General features: G+C 36.2%; 2 protein-coding genes across 2 annotated transcripts; both read left to right on the top strand.

The window, feature by feature from the left end:
* Positions 1-3,548: 3,548 nt before the first annotated feature.
* ARIA (ARM repeat protein interacting with ABF2) lies at positions 3,549-9,253 on the top strand. The gene is made up of 19 exons (XM_089616901.1): positions 3,549-3,861; positions 4,008-4,168; positions 4,537-4,709; positions 4,793-4,913; positions 4,997-5,071; positions 5,155-5,249; positions 5,346-5,421; positions 5,754-5,861; positions 6,353-6,481; positions 6,600-6,668; positions 6,813-6,872; positions 6,958-7,081; positions 7,516-7,655; positions 7,781-7,844; positions 7,932-8,011; positions 8,097-8,161; positions 8,290-8,407; positions 8,513-8,637; positions 8,796-9,253. Exons 1-19 carry the CDS (start codon positions 3,642-3,644, stop codon positions 8,884-8,886), a joined length of 2,094 nt encoding a protein of 697 aa, XP_089473027.1. The 5' UTR covers positions 3,549-3,641; the 3' UTR covers positions 8,887-9,253.
* Positions 9,254-11,711: 2,458 nt separating this feature from the next.
* On the top strand, positions 11,712-12,498 carry LOC149393024 (small ribosomal subunit protein uS9z). Its single transcript, XM_089617296.1, has one exon. It carries the CDS (start codon positions 11,775-11,777, stop codon positions 12,216-12,218), a length of 444 nt encoding a protein of 147 aa, XP_089473422.1. The 5' UTR covers positions 11,712-11,774; the 3' UTR covers positions 12,219-12,498.
* The last annotated feature ends 5,870 nt before the right edge of the window (positions 12,499-18,368 follow it).

Genomic DNA, 18,368 nt, shown 5'->3' with positions numbered 1-18,368 from the left:
AATATTATAATTTACAACGTATCATCACATAACATATCGCATCATCAACTCGACATATCATAGTATTTCGCATACTAAACTCTCATATCGTATCATATCATAATATTTCACATAACAATACTAACAGACATGTCCAAACAAATAGACATATCTAAACAAACATATCCAAACAAATCACACAAATAAAAATACACACTCTATATAATTCAGATCATATAGTTAATGTATTTATTTTCTAACAAATCTGTGTTGCAGTGAGACTATTCTCACATTTGCTTTGAAAAATACGATCGTTGATCGTGGACGGCTCGGGAAAACTAGACGACTCAGGATCTAACCGGAAAGAGAAAGAGTTTGGTTCAATAACCCACTGAAAAAATAATTTTTCTCAAAAGAAGGTCGTTGGAAAAATTTCAGAAACTTGTCTAGCGTAAAAAATTACTAAAATACCCTTACCCCTCGGGTAAAAGACATAAAATAAATTTATGCGGAAAAATCTACAAAAATTCCAGTAAATAGGAAAATCAATTTTGAACACAAAGTTCTAAATCGACAAAGTCAGAATCCGTTTGAATATTTGAGAAACAACGCAAATTAACAAATCATAACAATTTAGGGTTTGCTAAACAACCAGTTCTGCACCCAAATTTTGAAACGACTATTTAAAAAATAATTATTCATTCTAAAATCATAAAAATAATTTATTTGAACGTGATACATACTAAACAAAGCTTAACAAAGAGAATCGGGTTAAAAAGATTAACGAACAATCCATATCAAGCGATTTAAAACGGTTTTGAAAATTGGTGAGAAACTGTTTTACAGGTCTCCGTGCTACTTTTATAATAATCGGAAAATATTATGTATTTCATAAAAAAAATTATCCGATTAGGGATTTAGATAGAAGACATTTCAACCTAGCTTTTTAAAAAATAATCGATGCAAAATAACTAGTTTTGAAACAATGGTAAGCGTTTTAAGAAACAAATTTTTATTGAATCCGAATCATATAGAAGAAATACATACCTATTTTTTAAGGATAGAGTTGCCTAACTAGAGCTACGAATTTCCAAAGAATAAGATGAACGCGGGAGGGGGGAGAGCAGAGAGAGGAAGCGTGAAAAGAAAAGAAAATGATTGGATGTTTATATATATGGCTTGATAAAACCCTAAAAGTCCAAACATAATCCTACTCATACTCATAATATACTAATTTTTATATTTATATTTATATATATATATATATATATGTATATGTATAATATATATCCATAATATATCCTAACGTTGACTTTATTACGTTACCTATAACTTTTTAATATAATATTATATGAGTGATGTAGCTAAATAGCCAATTTAAAGTTATAAATTTGCAGAATAACCAATGTTTGTCTTAATTTAGTGAAATAGCCAAAATATGCAGCAATCTAGTTTCAAAATTTTTTTTGACCCCAAGATTAATTTGGTTAAAAGTGATAAATGGCTTATAATAATCATAAAAAAATATTAATCCTGGCTGTCAAAAAATTTTGAAAACGTAAATTTGGTTACTTTGCTGAAAAGTTAAAACTTTGACTATTTTGGTAATCAATAAGTTTCAAATGTCTATTTTGTACAATTTTTCCATATTATATTATGTTATATAATATAATATATTACATAATCATATATAATAACTTAACAAATAAAATGTAAAGTATATATAATATAATATAATATATATAAATATATATACATAACTTAGTTATAATATATAACTTATATACAATATATATCCATAATTTGTAATCTAAAGAGTATATTAAAATTCAAAAACACTCTAAAGCACACATAAAAAAAATAAAACTTCAAAAACTACCACATAATAAATCATTCACTACTACTTTACTAAAAAAAATACTAATGTCACTCGAACACAAATATTTTAGTTTTTTAATTAAACTTGAAATTTGGGATTTCACATAGAGGACATGGATTTCAACTTTCTCCCACAAGCCCAAAAAATAACATTTACCATCGAAATTTCAATAAATTATAAAACTTGTAGCCCAATTATCGCGATTTATATTTTATCTCCGCTAGCGGAATCAACTAAGGAATTATAGACATTGGATCAACTTTTTATATCCTTAGTTCAAAGTTATATATTTTTTAAAATTTATTCTATTTGAAATTTATTTTTTCAAACTTGTCCTTGAACTACAATTTCTGTCACAAATTTATCTCAAAACAAATTAGCCGAGAGTAAAGCTGACCATATGGAACTCGGAAAATGGGATCCCTTGGTCCTGTCTCATATTTTGCGGGAAATGTGACTCGAACTGTAAAAAATGGTACTGAAAAATCCCAAAACTATTTTCCACGGTACTGAGAATTTTCAGTACCATATTTCGCGGCTTCGGGATTCTCATATTTCGCATATTTATTTTTTTTCATTTTATTTTAATCATGAATGCATTTATAAAAAAATCCTATATTTTCAATTAAAAAATAAAATTTAAAAAAAATGGTACTAAACGGAGATCTCAATTCCTTCATATTACTCGGATAGTTCTGAGATAAAAATCCCGATATTAAATTTTATATTACATTATTTTTTTCATTTTTTATATGATAACAATAATACGAGAAATGGCCCGATCTCATATGAGCTCAGAGAGTGCCTAAAGATTTTAACAAAATTAAAAGGCAAAAACAAAAGACTCCCTGCGTAATCTAGCAAATTAATTGGCGGGAAAATAACACATTTATACCCTGTGTTTTAGTGAAATGTCGAGTTTACCCTCGGTTTTCAAAAATGTCGAGTTCATACCCTCTGTTTAACTAAAATGACGAAATTATATCCCATGTTTAACTAAAATGATGAAATTATACCCTAAAATAGACAACAGTGTCACGAATATTCTTTTTATTGACTTTTCATTGACGTTGACTATAATATGTATATATAAACACCAATTATCTTTATTCATTCGCGCCATATATGTAATTTATTTAAAAACTAAAAAATAAACAACAGTCTCTTAATCGTGAAGAACACAGAAAGAGGCAAATGGGTAAACATCGATAGTTGATAGTCATCAAAATCGCATATTCGAACAGAGAATCCAGAATTTAGAGTTACAATTCGAACACAGAATTAAGTCATTTCTTAGGAGGTATGAGTTTTATTATTTAATTTCAATTTAAGGCTATTTTTATTTCAAAATTGAGAATTTGGAAGTTAGGGCACTGATTTAGATTTGATTTGGTTTTTCTTATATAAGAGTTAATATCAATGAAAGGGAGATTTGTGACGCTGTTATTCATTTTAGGGTATAATTTCGTTATTTTAGTTAAACAGAGGGTATGAACTCGACATTTTTGAAAACCGAGGGTTAAACTCGACATTTCACTAAAACACAGGGTATAAATGTGATATTTTCCCTTAATTGGCGGGTTAAAGGCGACACTTCACCCGAAAAAAAAAAAGACGAATATAAAGGAAAAAGTGTAAATATTTCGCTCGGTTTACCGAAATACCCTCAGACAATTTTCTCTCTCTATTCAAAATCCCAAATTCCGTTTCGGATCAGGCTCTGAGTGGCTTCAAGCTTCCAAAGCTTTTCGCTTCTTTCTATTTTTTCTCTCTCCTGTCGGCTATGGAGACTCAGAGGAAAGGTCAGAAGCGAAAACTAGAGGACGAGATCGAAGACGAAAACCGAGAGATCTCCGCCGCGCCGTCCGGCGACACCAGGCAGGCTCTGCTCGCCGAGGTCGGCGCTCAGGTCTCAGTCCTCTCCGCCGCCGCGTCTTGGTCCGAGCCCGATCGCGCCTCCACTAAGCGAGCGACGCATGTGCTAGCCGAGCTCGCAAAGAACGGTGAGAGAAATCTCTCCGATCTCGTCGTAGTCCTCTTGTTTTCCCTCTTATTCTCAGAGGCCTTAAAAATAAAAATCAACGAAGAGCTGTGTGGATTTGAGGATTTTGGTGCCGTTTTTGTTTTTTTTTTTTTTTTAAATTTTCAGAGGACGTTGTGAACGTGATCGTCGAAGGCGGCGCGGTTCCGGCTCTGGTGAAGCACCTTCAAGCGCCGCCGGTGGGCGAGAGCGATTGTCAAAGCTCGAAGCCGTACGAGCACGAGGTCGAGAAAGGAAGTGCCTTCGCTCTAGGTCTACTCGCTGTAAAGGTCGTTGAATGTTATTCATCATCATCTCTTCTTTCATGGTTTAATTTACACTTAGAGATTCATCGAATTACTGTTTAGCGTGATTGTGACCGAACTTAGCTTCCGTTGTTCTTGATCAAGTAAATCTTGGAGGCGTGTTTCTATATGAGTTTTCATGGAATACGTTTTACAGTGATTTGCATGTATGATTGAATGATTCTTGATTTAGACAAAAATGTTTCTCTATCATAAAGAGAGTCTCGTCCCTGGTTAAGATGTATATCTTGGCTGAGTTGAGTCACTAATTTGTGACACAGTATTATTTAGTATAAATTATTTTGTAATTATATGTAATTACTGACCCCCTGCTTCATTTTATCTCTTCACAGCCCGAGCATCAACAACTTATTGTTGACACTGGTGCTTTACCTCACCTCGTTGATCTACTTAAAAGGCACAGGAATGGTTCTACTACACGTGCGGTAAATAGTGTTATTCGTAGAGCTGCCGATGCCATAACGAACCTTGCTCACGAGAATAGCAGCATCAAAACTCGCGTTAGGTTTGCTCATTAATCAAGTTTTTGAAAATTAAGCATTCTTTTGAGCTTACTCTGCCTAATTGGGAAACTATACGGATTTACAGGATAGAAGGTGGAATTCCACCTCTAGTTGAGCTGCTCGATTTCACCGATACGAAGGTGCAAAGAGCGGCAGCTGGAGCTCTGCGAACTTTGGCATTTAAAAATGACGAGAATAAGAATCAGGTAAAAAAGAATTCTTTAAAGTTTACTAATTTATTGTGTAACTCATTGGTGGAAATAATTTTTGTGATGCCATAAACTCGCAGATTGTAGAATGCAATGCCCTTCCTACACTTATTTTAATGCTTCGGTCAGAGGACGCTGCTATACATTATGAAGCGGTATATAAATATTTTCCTTGTGTCTGCCTGTTATTTACTGTCATTTGTTATATCTTTCACGTCACTTGTTTCATGGATTTCAGGTTGGTGTTATCGGAAATCTGGTACACTCGTCTCCAAATATAAAGCGAGAAGTCATTCAGGCAGGAGCACTACAGCCTGTTATTGGATTACTTAGGTGGGTCTACCACACTTAATTGCAATTTGTCTATTCATCCAGTTATTGGATTATTATGTTGTCAAAGTGGGCTATATAATATTAATTTCTTAACAGCTCTTGTTGTGCTGAGAGCCAAAGGGAGGCTGCTTTGTTACTGGGACAGTTTGCCGCAACTGATTCAGATTGCAAGGTGAATGAAACATCTGTCTTTTCATTCTTGGTGTATTTTCTCTAACAGTATACAATTATAATTTGTTGTAGAGTAAATTTTATAGCTTCTTCAAGTGTGAAAAGAACAAATAGACAGAATCATTAAGACGTTGTGATTTTTCATTTACAAGTATGAGTTAGGCTAGTATTTCTAGGCTTAACGAAAACATCAAGTAATTAGTGGGCGAGGAATTGCAGCCAATTTTTCCATTCTTTTTTTTTTTTTTTTTTTTGACGACTTAAATTTACACTTCAATTCGTTTTGCTATTTTCTATTGTTATTTGTCTTTGCCTAATAAGACTTTTTGGCAGGTTCACATTGTACAAAGGGGCGCTGTACGGCCTTTAATCGAGATGCTTCAGTCCCCTGATGTACAGCTGAGAGAAATGTCTGCCTTTGCTTTGGGAAGACTAGCTCAGGTCCCCTCTCCATTTCTCTTTCTAGCTGTATTTCTAATGCTTGGGGCTGCTCATGGCTTGGATCAAGTTTTATGAATGAACAACTAGGATTTGGAGTACGCCATCACAAGATTTGTTGACATGGACATACACTTGTCGTCTTGATTACATTATTAAAGCCAAGGAAGATAAGGATAAAAGCCTTAACCAATAGCTAAAAGGGACTCAATTGCCCAGTTACTACTATGAAATTTCTGTCATGAATACTTTCAATTTTATTTGAAATATTATTAGGGAAATAAGGAAATCCAGATACTACTTCGCAATTTCTGACATGAATACTCAATTTTAGTTACAATATCTAAGTAAGAATGCGCTCTTCAGACTGCTTGTCACCAGATGAGTCGGTTTCCGTCAGAGGAAAACCGCTTTGGAGAAATGTTTAAGTATCTTCAATTTCTTTTTATCCTTGTTAGTTCTGTAGTTGATGTGCTATATATTTTTTTTGTTAGGATGCTCACAATCAAGCTGGTATTGCTCACAACGGAGGTTTGGTTCCATTGCTTAAGCTTCTTGATTCCAAAAATGGGTCTCTGCAACATAATGCCGCGTTTGCACTGTATGGCCTTGCTGATAATGAGGTGCCTCTTTAATCATTTAGTCATGTCCATCATTCAAGCTATATAACTTAGAAGATTTACATTTAATCAATGCCATTTGGATATAACTTTTAGTTTTCTTATTTATTTTTCTTGATAGGATAATGTATCCGATATTATTAGGGTGGGAGGCGTCCAAAAGCTGCAGGATGGAGAGTTTATCGTACAAGTATGTTCATTAATATATGTGATTAATACTAACATTTTTCTTATGTACCTTTTACTTATGTTCATTAATATATGTGATTAATACTAACATTTTTCTTATGTACCTTTTACTTATGTGGGATTATATTTTATAATGTATTCGCAGCCAACAAAAGATTGTGCAGCAAAGACATTAAAAAGATTAGAGGAGAAGATCCATGGAAGAGTGAGCGTTATCTTAAATTTCTTTTGCGATAAATTCCTGCTTAGAATTTTACAAGATGTGTAATTCCTTGATTCTTTTGAAGCAGGTTTTGAACCATCTGTTGTATTTGATGCGTGTGGGGGAAAAGGCAGTGCAAAGACGAGTGGCGTTGGCACTTGCCCATCTCTGTGCCCCTGAAGATCAGAGAACAATTTTCATTGACGCAAATGGTATGTTCATACCCTCCCATATTATTCATCTGTGCTAGTTAGGATTTTAAAATTCCAGGAAAAGAAGATGAATGCTGAGATGTGTAGATAGGCACACGGTCTCGGGTTCAATCCCCCATAAACTCGAAAACTTGGGGCCACTGGGAGGGTCTCTTAATCGAACTTACAGGGCCTCGTGGGCTCAATGGACTGAAGCCGGTATACACACGTTTATATCAAATAAAAGAAAAACAACCAGGAATAACATTCTTATTCAGAATTCGGAAATTCCGGCGAAAAACAAAAACCGCGGTCAAATCTTCATCGGCATTTCATAAAATTGAACCATTGACCAATTATCTGCAACTGGCATTTTAATCACTTTTGGTGTACGTTTTTTTTTTTTAAAAAATATTGTTGGGGAGTGACAATGAACACCTATTCCAATTTTGCAGGATTGGAGTTACCTATCGGGCTTCTTGGCTCAAGTAGCCTCAAGCAACAACACGATGGTGCTGTGGCTCTGTATAAATTAGCCGACAAAGCAATGGCACTCTCTCCTGTGGACGCGGCTCCCCCGTCACCGACACCACAGGTGAGATTCTTCGCTGTTAATAATAGTGAATCACATAGCTTCACGTCTCATCTCTTTATACCTCGAGTCTTTTACTAGTCTGCAATTGGTGATAACCCTCTTTTTGTGATGAACATTTGTGTTAGGTCTATCTTGGAGAGCAGTACGTCAACAGTCCCACGCTCTCGGACGTTACATTTCTAGTCGAAGGTACAGCAAGCCTTTCAATCCCAAATTCTCAAAACTAATTTTTTTATTTTATTTTTTAACTTACGAGCTTACTTCCAAGTTCTTCAGGTAGACGGTTCTACGCACATAGAATTTGCCTGCTTGCCTCTTCCGATGCATTCCGTGCGATGTTCGATGGTGGTTATCGGGTGAGTAATCATTGTATTACAGAGGGAATTGATTTACGTTTATTATATAATGCTGTTTTGTAATTTTACTTAGCACACGTTTCAGGAAAAAGATGCAAGGGACATCGAGATTCCAAATATAAGATGGGAGGTCTTTGAGTTGATGATGAGGTACTCTACAACAACGAAAAAATTAAAAATAAAATAAAATGAACGAGCTTCCTTTTTCTTTTTCTTTTTCTTTTTCACTCGATTTCTCTGTTGAATCTCCATAATTTTGCATGATTGATTCTGGGCAGATTCATCTACACTGGATCAATAGAGATTAAGATAGACATCGCTCAAGACCTTCTAAGAGCTGCCGATCAATATCTCCTCGAAGGGCTTAAACGTCTTTGCGAGTACACAATTGCGCAGGTGGGCCGTCTCTCTCTCTCTCTCTCTCTCTCTCTCTCTACTTATTTTGATTAGGCTATGTGGGGGGTCCGATTATTAAGATACTTTTTAAAAATGTATATACAGGACATATCTCTGGATAATGTTACAAGCATGTACGAACTTTCGGAAGCCTTCAATGCGATGTCATTGAGGCACACTTGCATTTTGTTTATTCTGCAGCAACATGAAAAATTGAGTTCAAGGCAAGGGTATGTGATATACATAAAACACCTATATCTAATACTTCAAATAATTCTACATTCTGGCTATTAAATGCTATAGTAGAGGAGTCTTAAAAAGTGACGCGATGATCGGTATTCAAGCTTTGGTGGTTTATTTTTTTTATTTTTTATTTTTGGGTTTTCAGGCATGCACAGCTAATCCAGCGAATATTGCCCGAAATCCGCAGTTACTTTTGCAAAGCACTCAAGCCTAACCCATATAACTCGCGGCAATAGGTTGCTTTTCTTTCTATTCTTCAATCTTTGATCTCTAACCAAAAAAAAAAAAAAAACTAGAATGTACAGAAAGCAGTAGGTGGACTTGTTTCTCTGAGGCAGTTAGAAAGAATGCTGTAATTCGTTGATTGTAGCTTTTGGCTTTCATAATCCCATTTTGTGGTTTGTGGTTTGTGGTTTGTAATTGAATATCATCGGCCCATTTTTTTTTTTTTTTTTTTTACGGAATTGTCCTGTGCTATCTATCTATGTGCTAGGTCTTGAATATGACCAGACATGCTGAACCTGTATGATGAAAGGTTTGAGCTAGGACTGCTTTTGTAGTACCATATCTATATATAATACCCGATCTTGTTCTTTGACCGAATTTTACTGTCGTCGAGTTGACTATCAATCTGGTTTCTAGATTTGCAGATCAGTGCGTTGGTTTCTTGCTAGTAATATTATTTTGAGTTCCGAATTATATTATTGTTGATCAAAAGAAATGCACGAAGTATGCTATATCATAGTAATCACACGAGGATAAAACAAACTACGAAGACTTCAAGCTCAAGTAACAACTACGCAGCTCAACTACTAACATATAACAACTACGCAACTTTGACCATGAAAATTGAATTGCGGGAACGTGCATTACTTTAGTTGACCAAAAAAAAATTCTTGTAATTATGCAAGTGTAGAGAGTTATACGTCAATAAAAGAGAACATTTGAACATATCCAATTTTTCTAGTTTTTCAATTCCATTTTCCAATGTACGATGAAATTTGCTGTCGATGGTGGTGCGGTGAGACATCATTGTGGTATTTCGTGTTGGCGGTGGTTTCAAGTCTGATTATTAGGGGTTTGTGGACCGTATGACGTGAGCGAAGCATTAGAGACATCGGATCTTTTAATTTTTATTCTTTTATCGTCGAGTCATCACCCCGTGACGTCCTATTTTTCCTCAAATTTAATGTGTTTCACAATACTTTATTTTGTCGTTATGCATTGTATTATGTCATAGATTGGAGACATACTAACCGTCTTCTAACCCGTTGGAACTGTGCTCTTAGAAATTGGTTCGTACATACTAAATAATTATCTTCTAGATAAATTATCGAATTTCCGTCTATTATTCTGTTTTGTGTTGCAAATATGCATGTAATGAACTGATATCTCTACTTCATATTAGATATCTAATCCGACGTGTCTCGAATTAAGTGCTCATATTTGTATTTGTGCTTATAATACGGCTCGTATTTAAATATATATTAAAGCAAAAATATTTTTTTTTTGCTCAGAATTTATGCACGACACTTGGGTTAACAATAAAGATTTAAGAATGTTCAACAATAATCTTAAAAAAAAAAATCGTGATTATCTACGTGTGCCCATTCTATACATTAAAGCCCAATAGAGATATATCACTGGGGTTTTGAATAAGTTCGGCTATTAACCAAGCCCGGCCCATCCTTTAGACAACTTAGGCGGTTGATTAAGGCCTCACCACTTTGAAAAACTAAAAGGCCTCAAAATGGCGTCTAATTAACAGATACGAACATGCATGTGTCACACGTGAGGAAAAACTCGTTCCATTTTATAGCACTATAGACTTACTTTACCCTTGTCTTTTGCCCGATGTGGGACTTTGCCCATGCCTCAGCAAGATGTGGCAATGCCAATTATATGACCATATGAGAAAAACAAAAATAGTTTTGACGCTTTTTATTTTTTATTTTATTTTGTATCCCTAATTACCACATTATGCTTTGTTTTATTTTCTTCTCCTTAGTATAATATTCAACACAAATAATAATAATGCATGATAACTTTAATTCATATAAACACTCTTAAATGTGTACCCAAATCAAACATTAAAATTATAACATATGAAATCTATTATTAATATGAAATCTATTATTAATATATATATATATATATATATATATATATATATATATATATATTTTTATGTCTTGCAAGTTTTATCTTTTATATAAAAATGCCACATTTTTTATTTTTGCCTAAGGCCACAATAGATATCAGGCCGGCCCTGCTATTAACCCAATACATTAAAGCCCAATAAATTTTATAGATAAATCGAAGCCGCTCAATCTTGAAATCCTTTAACCTCGCTCTCTCGCACAGACGAAAAACCCTAACCCTAGCAGAGAGCTCTCTCGACTCGACCATGGCGGCTGTAGCTCCCGCGAAGGAATCCGTGCAGTGTTTCGGCCGCAAGAAGACCACCGTAGCGGTGGCGTACTGCAAGCGCGGTAACATACATGCGTCACACGTGTGGAAAAAAAACTCGTTCCATTTTATAGCTCTATAGATTTACTTTACCCTTGTCTTTTGCCCGATGTGGGACTTTGCCCATGCCTCAACAAGATGTGGTAATGCCAATTATATGACCATATGAGAAAAACAAAAATAGTTTTGACGTTTTTTATTTTTTTATTTTATTTTGTTTCCCTAATTTTCACATTATTCTTTGTTTTATTTTCTTTTCCTTAGTATAATATTCAACACAAATAATAATAATGCATGATAACTTTAATTCATATAAACACTCTTAAATGTGTACCCAAATCAAACATTAAAATTATAACATATGAAATCTATTATTAATATGAAATCTATTATTAATATATATATATATTTTTTTGTTTTGTTTTTTTTTTTTTTTTTTTTATGTCTTGCAAGTTTTATCTTTTATATAAAAAGACCACATTTTTTATTTTTGCCTAAGGCAACAATACATATCAGGCCGGCCCAGCTATTAACCCAATACATTAAAGCCCAATAAATTTTATAGATAAATCGAAGCCGCTCAATAAAATCCTTTAACCTCGCTCGCTCGCTCGCTCAGACGAAAAACCCTAACCCTAGCTCTCTCGACTCGACCATGGCGGCTGTTGCTCCCGCGAAGGAATCCGTGCAGTGTTTCGGCCGCAAGAAGACCGCCGTCGCCGTGACGTACTGCAAGCGCGGTAACGGTCTGATCAAGATCAATGGCTGTCCGATCGAGCTCATCCAGCCGGAGATTCTCCGCTTCAAGGCCTACGAGCCGATCCTCCTCCTCGGCCGCCACCGCTTCGCCGGCGTCGACATGAGGATCCGCGTCAAGGGCGGCGGACACACCTCCCAGATCTACGCCATCCGTCAGAGCATCGCGAAAGCGCTCGTCGCTTACTACCAGAAGTACGTCGACGAACAGACCAAGAAGGAGATCAAGGATATCCTCGTCAGGTACGATCGGACTCTCCTCGTCGCCGATCCCAGGCGCTGCGAGCCCAAGAAGTTCGGAGGTCGCGGAGCCAGAGCCAGGTTCCAGAAGTCTTACCGTTGAAATCGACCACGACGGAGACGAGAGAGGGTTTGTCTTTGTTTCGGCGTCGTTTTCTCTCTTTCTATTTTTTTTATTAGGGTTTTGAAAAGTTCGAAGACTGTCGTTTCGTTTGGTTCTGCTTTTGAGTTTTTGTTTAGATTATGGAAACTTTCGGTTTTGGTTATATGATGTTACTTTAAATTGAAAGATTTTGGAAATTGCCAAAAGTTTACTTAGCTTTCTATGTTATGAGTACTTAAGATTTTGGAGTTGACGTCGCTAAAATATGAAATTTATTATCTCTGTATGTGTTTGATTTAGCTTTAGAGTGTGGTTGTTGAGACTGCTATTGGTTTATTTCTCACGGGGTTAAGAGTTCTGGTTTTTGTTATGACCTATATATATAATTGTTTTAAGTTTTAAGTCTTTGAAATGGCCACTATTGAATTATTCATGGAGGTGAAAGTTTTAATTTTGTTAGTGTTATGTTCTGTGAAGGAATGACTTGTAGGGTTCTTTTGGTTAAAATAATTACATTGGGAATTTTGGTAAATACTCGGTAGGTCCTATCTGATTTGTTTTTGGTTCAGTCGTTGGATAGGAAGGTTCAGGCGTTGGGTTTATTGATTTTTCTTAGTGGTTTGAGCTTTTGACAATAGTTGCAAGTTACACGGCTGAACTATACGAAGATAGGGAATTTTCCCTTGATTTATGAGATCCTTGTTTTTGTAGACCACTTTCACATTCAAGAGGGTTCAGCTCTGAATCGCTAGGTATTGAATGATTTCTTGGATATATTTTCAATCACAACATTTTTTTTTACCTCGGTAAAGGAAAATTATATATTATTTGTTATTTTATCTCATACACGTACAATTACAAAGAAATCTTTTAGACTAACTTCTTTTGGTTATTTTTTGGAGATTAAGCTTTAAGATGAAACCTCATTTTTAGGGTCTAAAATTCATATCCTCACACGAGATAATGATACTTCACGTTAGTGGGTGCTACCCATATTAAGTCTTTGGTTGGTTGTGTGTTGTATTTTGTTGCGCATATTTCACCAATATAATTGGTCTTTATGCATTATCGATCAACTTTGGAATACACATGCAATTATTAATGAGAGCAAATAAAAGTTACCAAATAAGAAATTGAAGTAGTAAAGCAGAAGCACAAGGCTGAGGGTAGACCCACAAAGTTGAGGGTGAATAAATGGGCAGTCAGATTTCCATGGAATTCCTTCCGCGCTTAATGGAATTCTGAGACCAATAAAAACAGAATGATCAGTTCTAATGGCCAAACCGGAATTGAACATCCCCTTCCGATTAATTATGGTATCGTTCATATATTAAAAAAAAACCCAAAATATGCCCGACAAAATAAAAATTGGGTGAGCAGTGCCAGGAACCAAAAATGTTGTTATGTGAACGGAACAAAACGGATGTCTGGTTCTATTCCGTGCTGGTTGCTCAAGTTTACATAGTACCAATTTATCATTCCATATCCAATTCTCAAGTCAAATAGGTAATAAGAAACTGAAAATCCAAAACTATCCGATTGTATAACCTAACCTTTATGCACAAACGTAAAAATTTGATACCACATTGAAAGTTTGAAACTAGAGAGTGAAAACAGAAAGTGATACTCTTTATTTGAGTAAATTCACATAATATTAAAATAAATAAAAGCAAATACATCTCGTCGGCGAGGTCGAAGGCCACGACCCCGTACGTGTTGTTTTCGAAAGGGGTCGGAGAGTCCGGCGGGCCCGTGATGTGAGGGACGCTCCAGTGCAGCGCCCCGTCCACCACCACGGGGCAGTGGCGCCGGTCGTGGGACATCGTCTCGTTCCTTCCGGTGATCTCGATCCACGGCGAGTCCTCCGGGAGGAACAGCGCCGGGAACGGGGCGTCCACGGTGGTCCACGCGTCGGCTCTCAGAGAGTAGACCGAGAATCGAGAGGGTGATCGAATATCTCGCACTCCGCCCGGAACGGGTGGTGCAGGGGCGGGGTGAGATCGTTCCGGGAGATCATCACGACCTTGACGTCGCCGGTGGACGCCACGTGGCCCATTCCGATCCGGAAGGCGGCGGGGAAATCGGGGAGGGGAGGGAGTTTCTTGAGGTGGGCGAGGGCGGGGTTCCAGAGGTACACGTGGCCGGTTTTGGGGTCGGCGAGGCAGAGGATTCGAGCCTGACGGGAGGGGAGAGATCCGGCGGGAGAGAGGGCACGGTGGTGGGGTAGTCGCCTAAGGTGTCCTCGGACAATGCGAATATGGTGCAAGTCTCGAGTGGGCACGCACGCACGCCTCCCCATTAGAACTAAGGTAAAATAATCATTGATACAAGTGAATAGCATCTAAGACACAATACAAACGTAAGTCGGAAAATATCTAATACTAATTAGTGCAGGTGTTTGTCCGTTTTGTGGATACTTCTGACATGAAGAAGGATATAAAGCACATAAAAATTCAAGCACTCATTTGGCTCAGTCGAAATATTCACAATGGTTGATGGAGAGATCCACGCAACGATGGTCCGATGACCATGAAAAAGATGTCTCTTCAACCAAAATGGACAAAAATCTAGCATGAAATCCACGACTGGATGGTGGGAGACAACTAATCAATCCTCAATAAAAAAAACAATTCAATTAGAATAAGATAACAATAAGTTCTGATAAACAAAATCAACGTAAAAACATAAAAATTTAGACATAAATTAAAACGGATAACAATACTGATATTTTTTTGTTGACCGGTGAATGAGAGAGACAGAGATCATCAACTTTGGGAGGTTCCTTGACCCACATTCTGTAAGGTTATATCTTCCTAATCCTCATATATATGCACAACTGGCTCCAGATGAAAATGCTCAGGTGAGATCGAGGCGAAGACTTTTGGATTATGTGGTTAGAATCATAAGTGAACAGTACAAACCAAAACACGTTTGTCGCAGTGCCATTAAAGTTTTATGATTTTTTTTTGTTAAATCTAAAACATTGGAACATTGGAGTTCTATCCATTAGAGATCCAACGACTCGGGATATAGAGCCGTTTAAGAACGTTGGGTGTCTTTTTATAAAATTAATCCATGAAATATTGGTCTTATAAATACACCCAATTTGCTCACTTCTTCTTCACAATTTGAACCATAAAACTATATAGTTTTAACACATTCCGCTTGTTATACTCAAAAGTTTAATTCCATACTTATAATATATGGTTTAACAAAAATGAAAATGATTGTTTACAACTTCAAAAATGCTATTTTCCGTGATGAAATTTTTATACACACTATTTTTGCGATTAGTTTTTTAAAAAAGCAATATCACATGCAATTTCAATTCCCACATCAAACAAATTACCATAAGAAAACTAATGATTGTTTACTTAATAATCACTATTTAAACCTTTAGTCTCACTCTTAATTTTTTATGTTCTTCTTATATTTTCATAATTTTTTTTTTCAAATATTCTTATGATACGTTCACTAGAAATGTATTTTCTGATTTCAAGTCCAATTTGTATTGTTAAGATTTGCACGCAGAAATACACAAATCAACGCAGAAACAAACAATGCACAAGATCAAACTGGACATTGAACAAAACGTGTGCATGAAGTAATCTTCTGATTCAAACAACAAGAACATAAATAAGAAAAATAGACATGCAATTTATCAGAGTTCGGATTCAAATCAAATCCTATGTTGAACAATACAGGCGTAGCTTCATCTTCACGCAATCTCGTTCTTCTCGGTCTCGTCAAGCTTTCTTGAAATCTTTCTTGATTTCTCACGCTCATTAACCCTAGAAATCGCTCTCAGAGTTTCTCTCAGTACTATCTCAGTTGGAAATACAACGAATGTGATATTCCAAGCCTAATGTCAAATCTGTGTTTATATATACACACAGATTGGCTTACACACGCTATTAGCGTAAGTAACCTAATGACCCTACCACATGGATGATGACGATGCACTCTTTTCCGCAAATCTCCACCTTGCTAAGTCATCTTCCTTTTTCTCCATTTTCTCAGACTACTCTCGACACTTCTCTTTTACTCTCGAGCTCCATTTGCTGATCTTCACGCCTTGATGAGTCTCAGCAAGTTCAAAGCTTCTTCAAATAACTTGCTTGCTCGTATCACCTTTGTGAACACGTCGGCATGGTTGATGTCTATAGATATCTTCTTCACTTCCACGAGCTTGTCATTGATCACGTATTTGATGAAATGTAACCTCACACCAATGTGTTTTGTTCTTTCATGAAAGACACTGTTCTTTGACAGATGTATAGCACTTTGTGACTCGCACTGAAACTTCATCATCTGAAACTTCAAGCCAGATCTTGTACATACAATAGTACCATCCTATGATTGAGTTCGCAGTAGCTCCAGGAGGAGGAAGAACAAGATGAACTTCCTTGGGAATATCGTACGCTTTCCTAATAAACTTCAGGTCGGAAGAACTAACTAAGGAAGGCATTAAGATATCTTCATTCCCCACGAAATCTTTCCTCTTGGACGGCGAACCCGCCAGATCAATTTTCTTAGACTTTGACATGATAAAGACCAGAATTTAAGGCGAACTATGGATTTCTCTAGGAGGAACCTAAGTCAGGTTTGACTAACTGGTGAAACTTAAAGCAAGATTCTGGTAAAAGTTCGAAAGAGAGAAAAAATGCAAAAGAGAGAGAAAGTAAAAAGTAAAAATGAGAGAAAGCTTACTTGAGACTTCCTCACCTTTCCAAATTTAATGAAAGCGAAAAAGGCTTTTGGGTTCGCGTATTTATACTAAGTGGATTTTTACCTGTTCCCCGAATTTTTTTCATAATTACACATCAAATCAAATATCTCATACCCCGGATTTCGAACCGATCAATCTTCAGAGACGTCATTTCCGCTAACGTGGCAAAGCGCAGTAACGACACGTATCATACATGTCAAATCATAAAGATCTCGTCTCTTCGCCTTCAACAGATGACATACGTGCAAAATTTGGGAAAATATTTCGAATCCCGCCAAAACCTCAACAACTTAAATATCTTATCCCCGCCGAAAGTATTTTTAATATTTGAACCAATATTAAATATATTGGGGGCTGATTGTCGGGGTTAAAAACAAGCCTTAAACTGAATTATTTATTGGCCCTCGCGAAGCCCAATAAATGCGAGAAATCTGTCTCGGTCCAAATAATGTTATATGATCTCGACGAATCCACGCCAGACATCTCATGACGAAGTCGTAGTCAATACGCAAGCCTCGCCACAAATACCGGATCAGAGACGACTTCAACCAACGTTCATTTCAGCAATTAGGAGACGTGTCATGAGGCGGACGAAGTCTTCATCATGCGTCTCCGAGAATTCTGCAACTCGCCTAGTCTATAAATTCTTTTCTTTAGAGAAGAATGACATAACTTTTTCCTTACGCATACACCTTTTTTATTTCATATTCCGCAAGTTACGCTCAAATTGTAATCCTGAGTTCGCTAAGTATCTTTACGCCTGGCGACCTCGCTCGAAATAAAAAAGCTCATTCGATACATTTTTTCTATTCTTTTCCTTCCCTTATTTTTTAGGTTTAATTTTGTTCAATTTACGACGTCTTTTGAGATCTCATTAAATATAAATCGAATAAATACTTAAATATATAGAGTTATCTTCGTGATTGTTGAAAGTTTGAAAATCGACATCAACAAAAGTCAGTGGCTTTTCCATCCTTATCAGTCATAATCGGAGTTTTCTATCCATTCTCAACACAACTCCAGGCTTTATCGTCAATAGCTTTGAGGAAAACTTTCGTCCTAGCTCTCTAGTAACCATAGTTGTGTCTTTCCAAGAGCGGAGGTCACTCAATACTTTGTCCCTCCTTCATTCTCATCTTAAAACATGTTAGTAGACAAACCGGATCACACTCTATGAATTGAGTGACCCTCTCTGATACCAATTGAAATGACTTCACGTGATTTAGATAGTTTTTCAACTAGTGTATGAAACAACTTGTTGAACAATTGATTGCTTTTAAATTTAATCAACATGATAAACAAACAAAACAATCAAGCAGAAAGCAATAAGAACACACAAGAATTGGTAACCATGTTCGGTATAAACAACCTACTTAGGGGGATTGATACGTCCGAGTGAAAATAATCAATTATAATCAATC

Source organism: Urtica dioica, chromosome 6 (genome assembly GCF_054948205.1).
Source record: "Urtica dioica subsp. dioica isolate 48M chromosome 6, U.dioica_male_clone48M_v1_H2, whole genome shotgun sequence".
NCBI lineage: Eukaryota > Viridiplantae > Streptophyta > Magnoliopsida > Rosales > Urticaceae > Urtica > Urtica dioica.
Note: the sequence above shows the minus strand (reverse complement) of the source record. Positions and strands in the feature narration are given on the sequence as shown.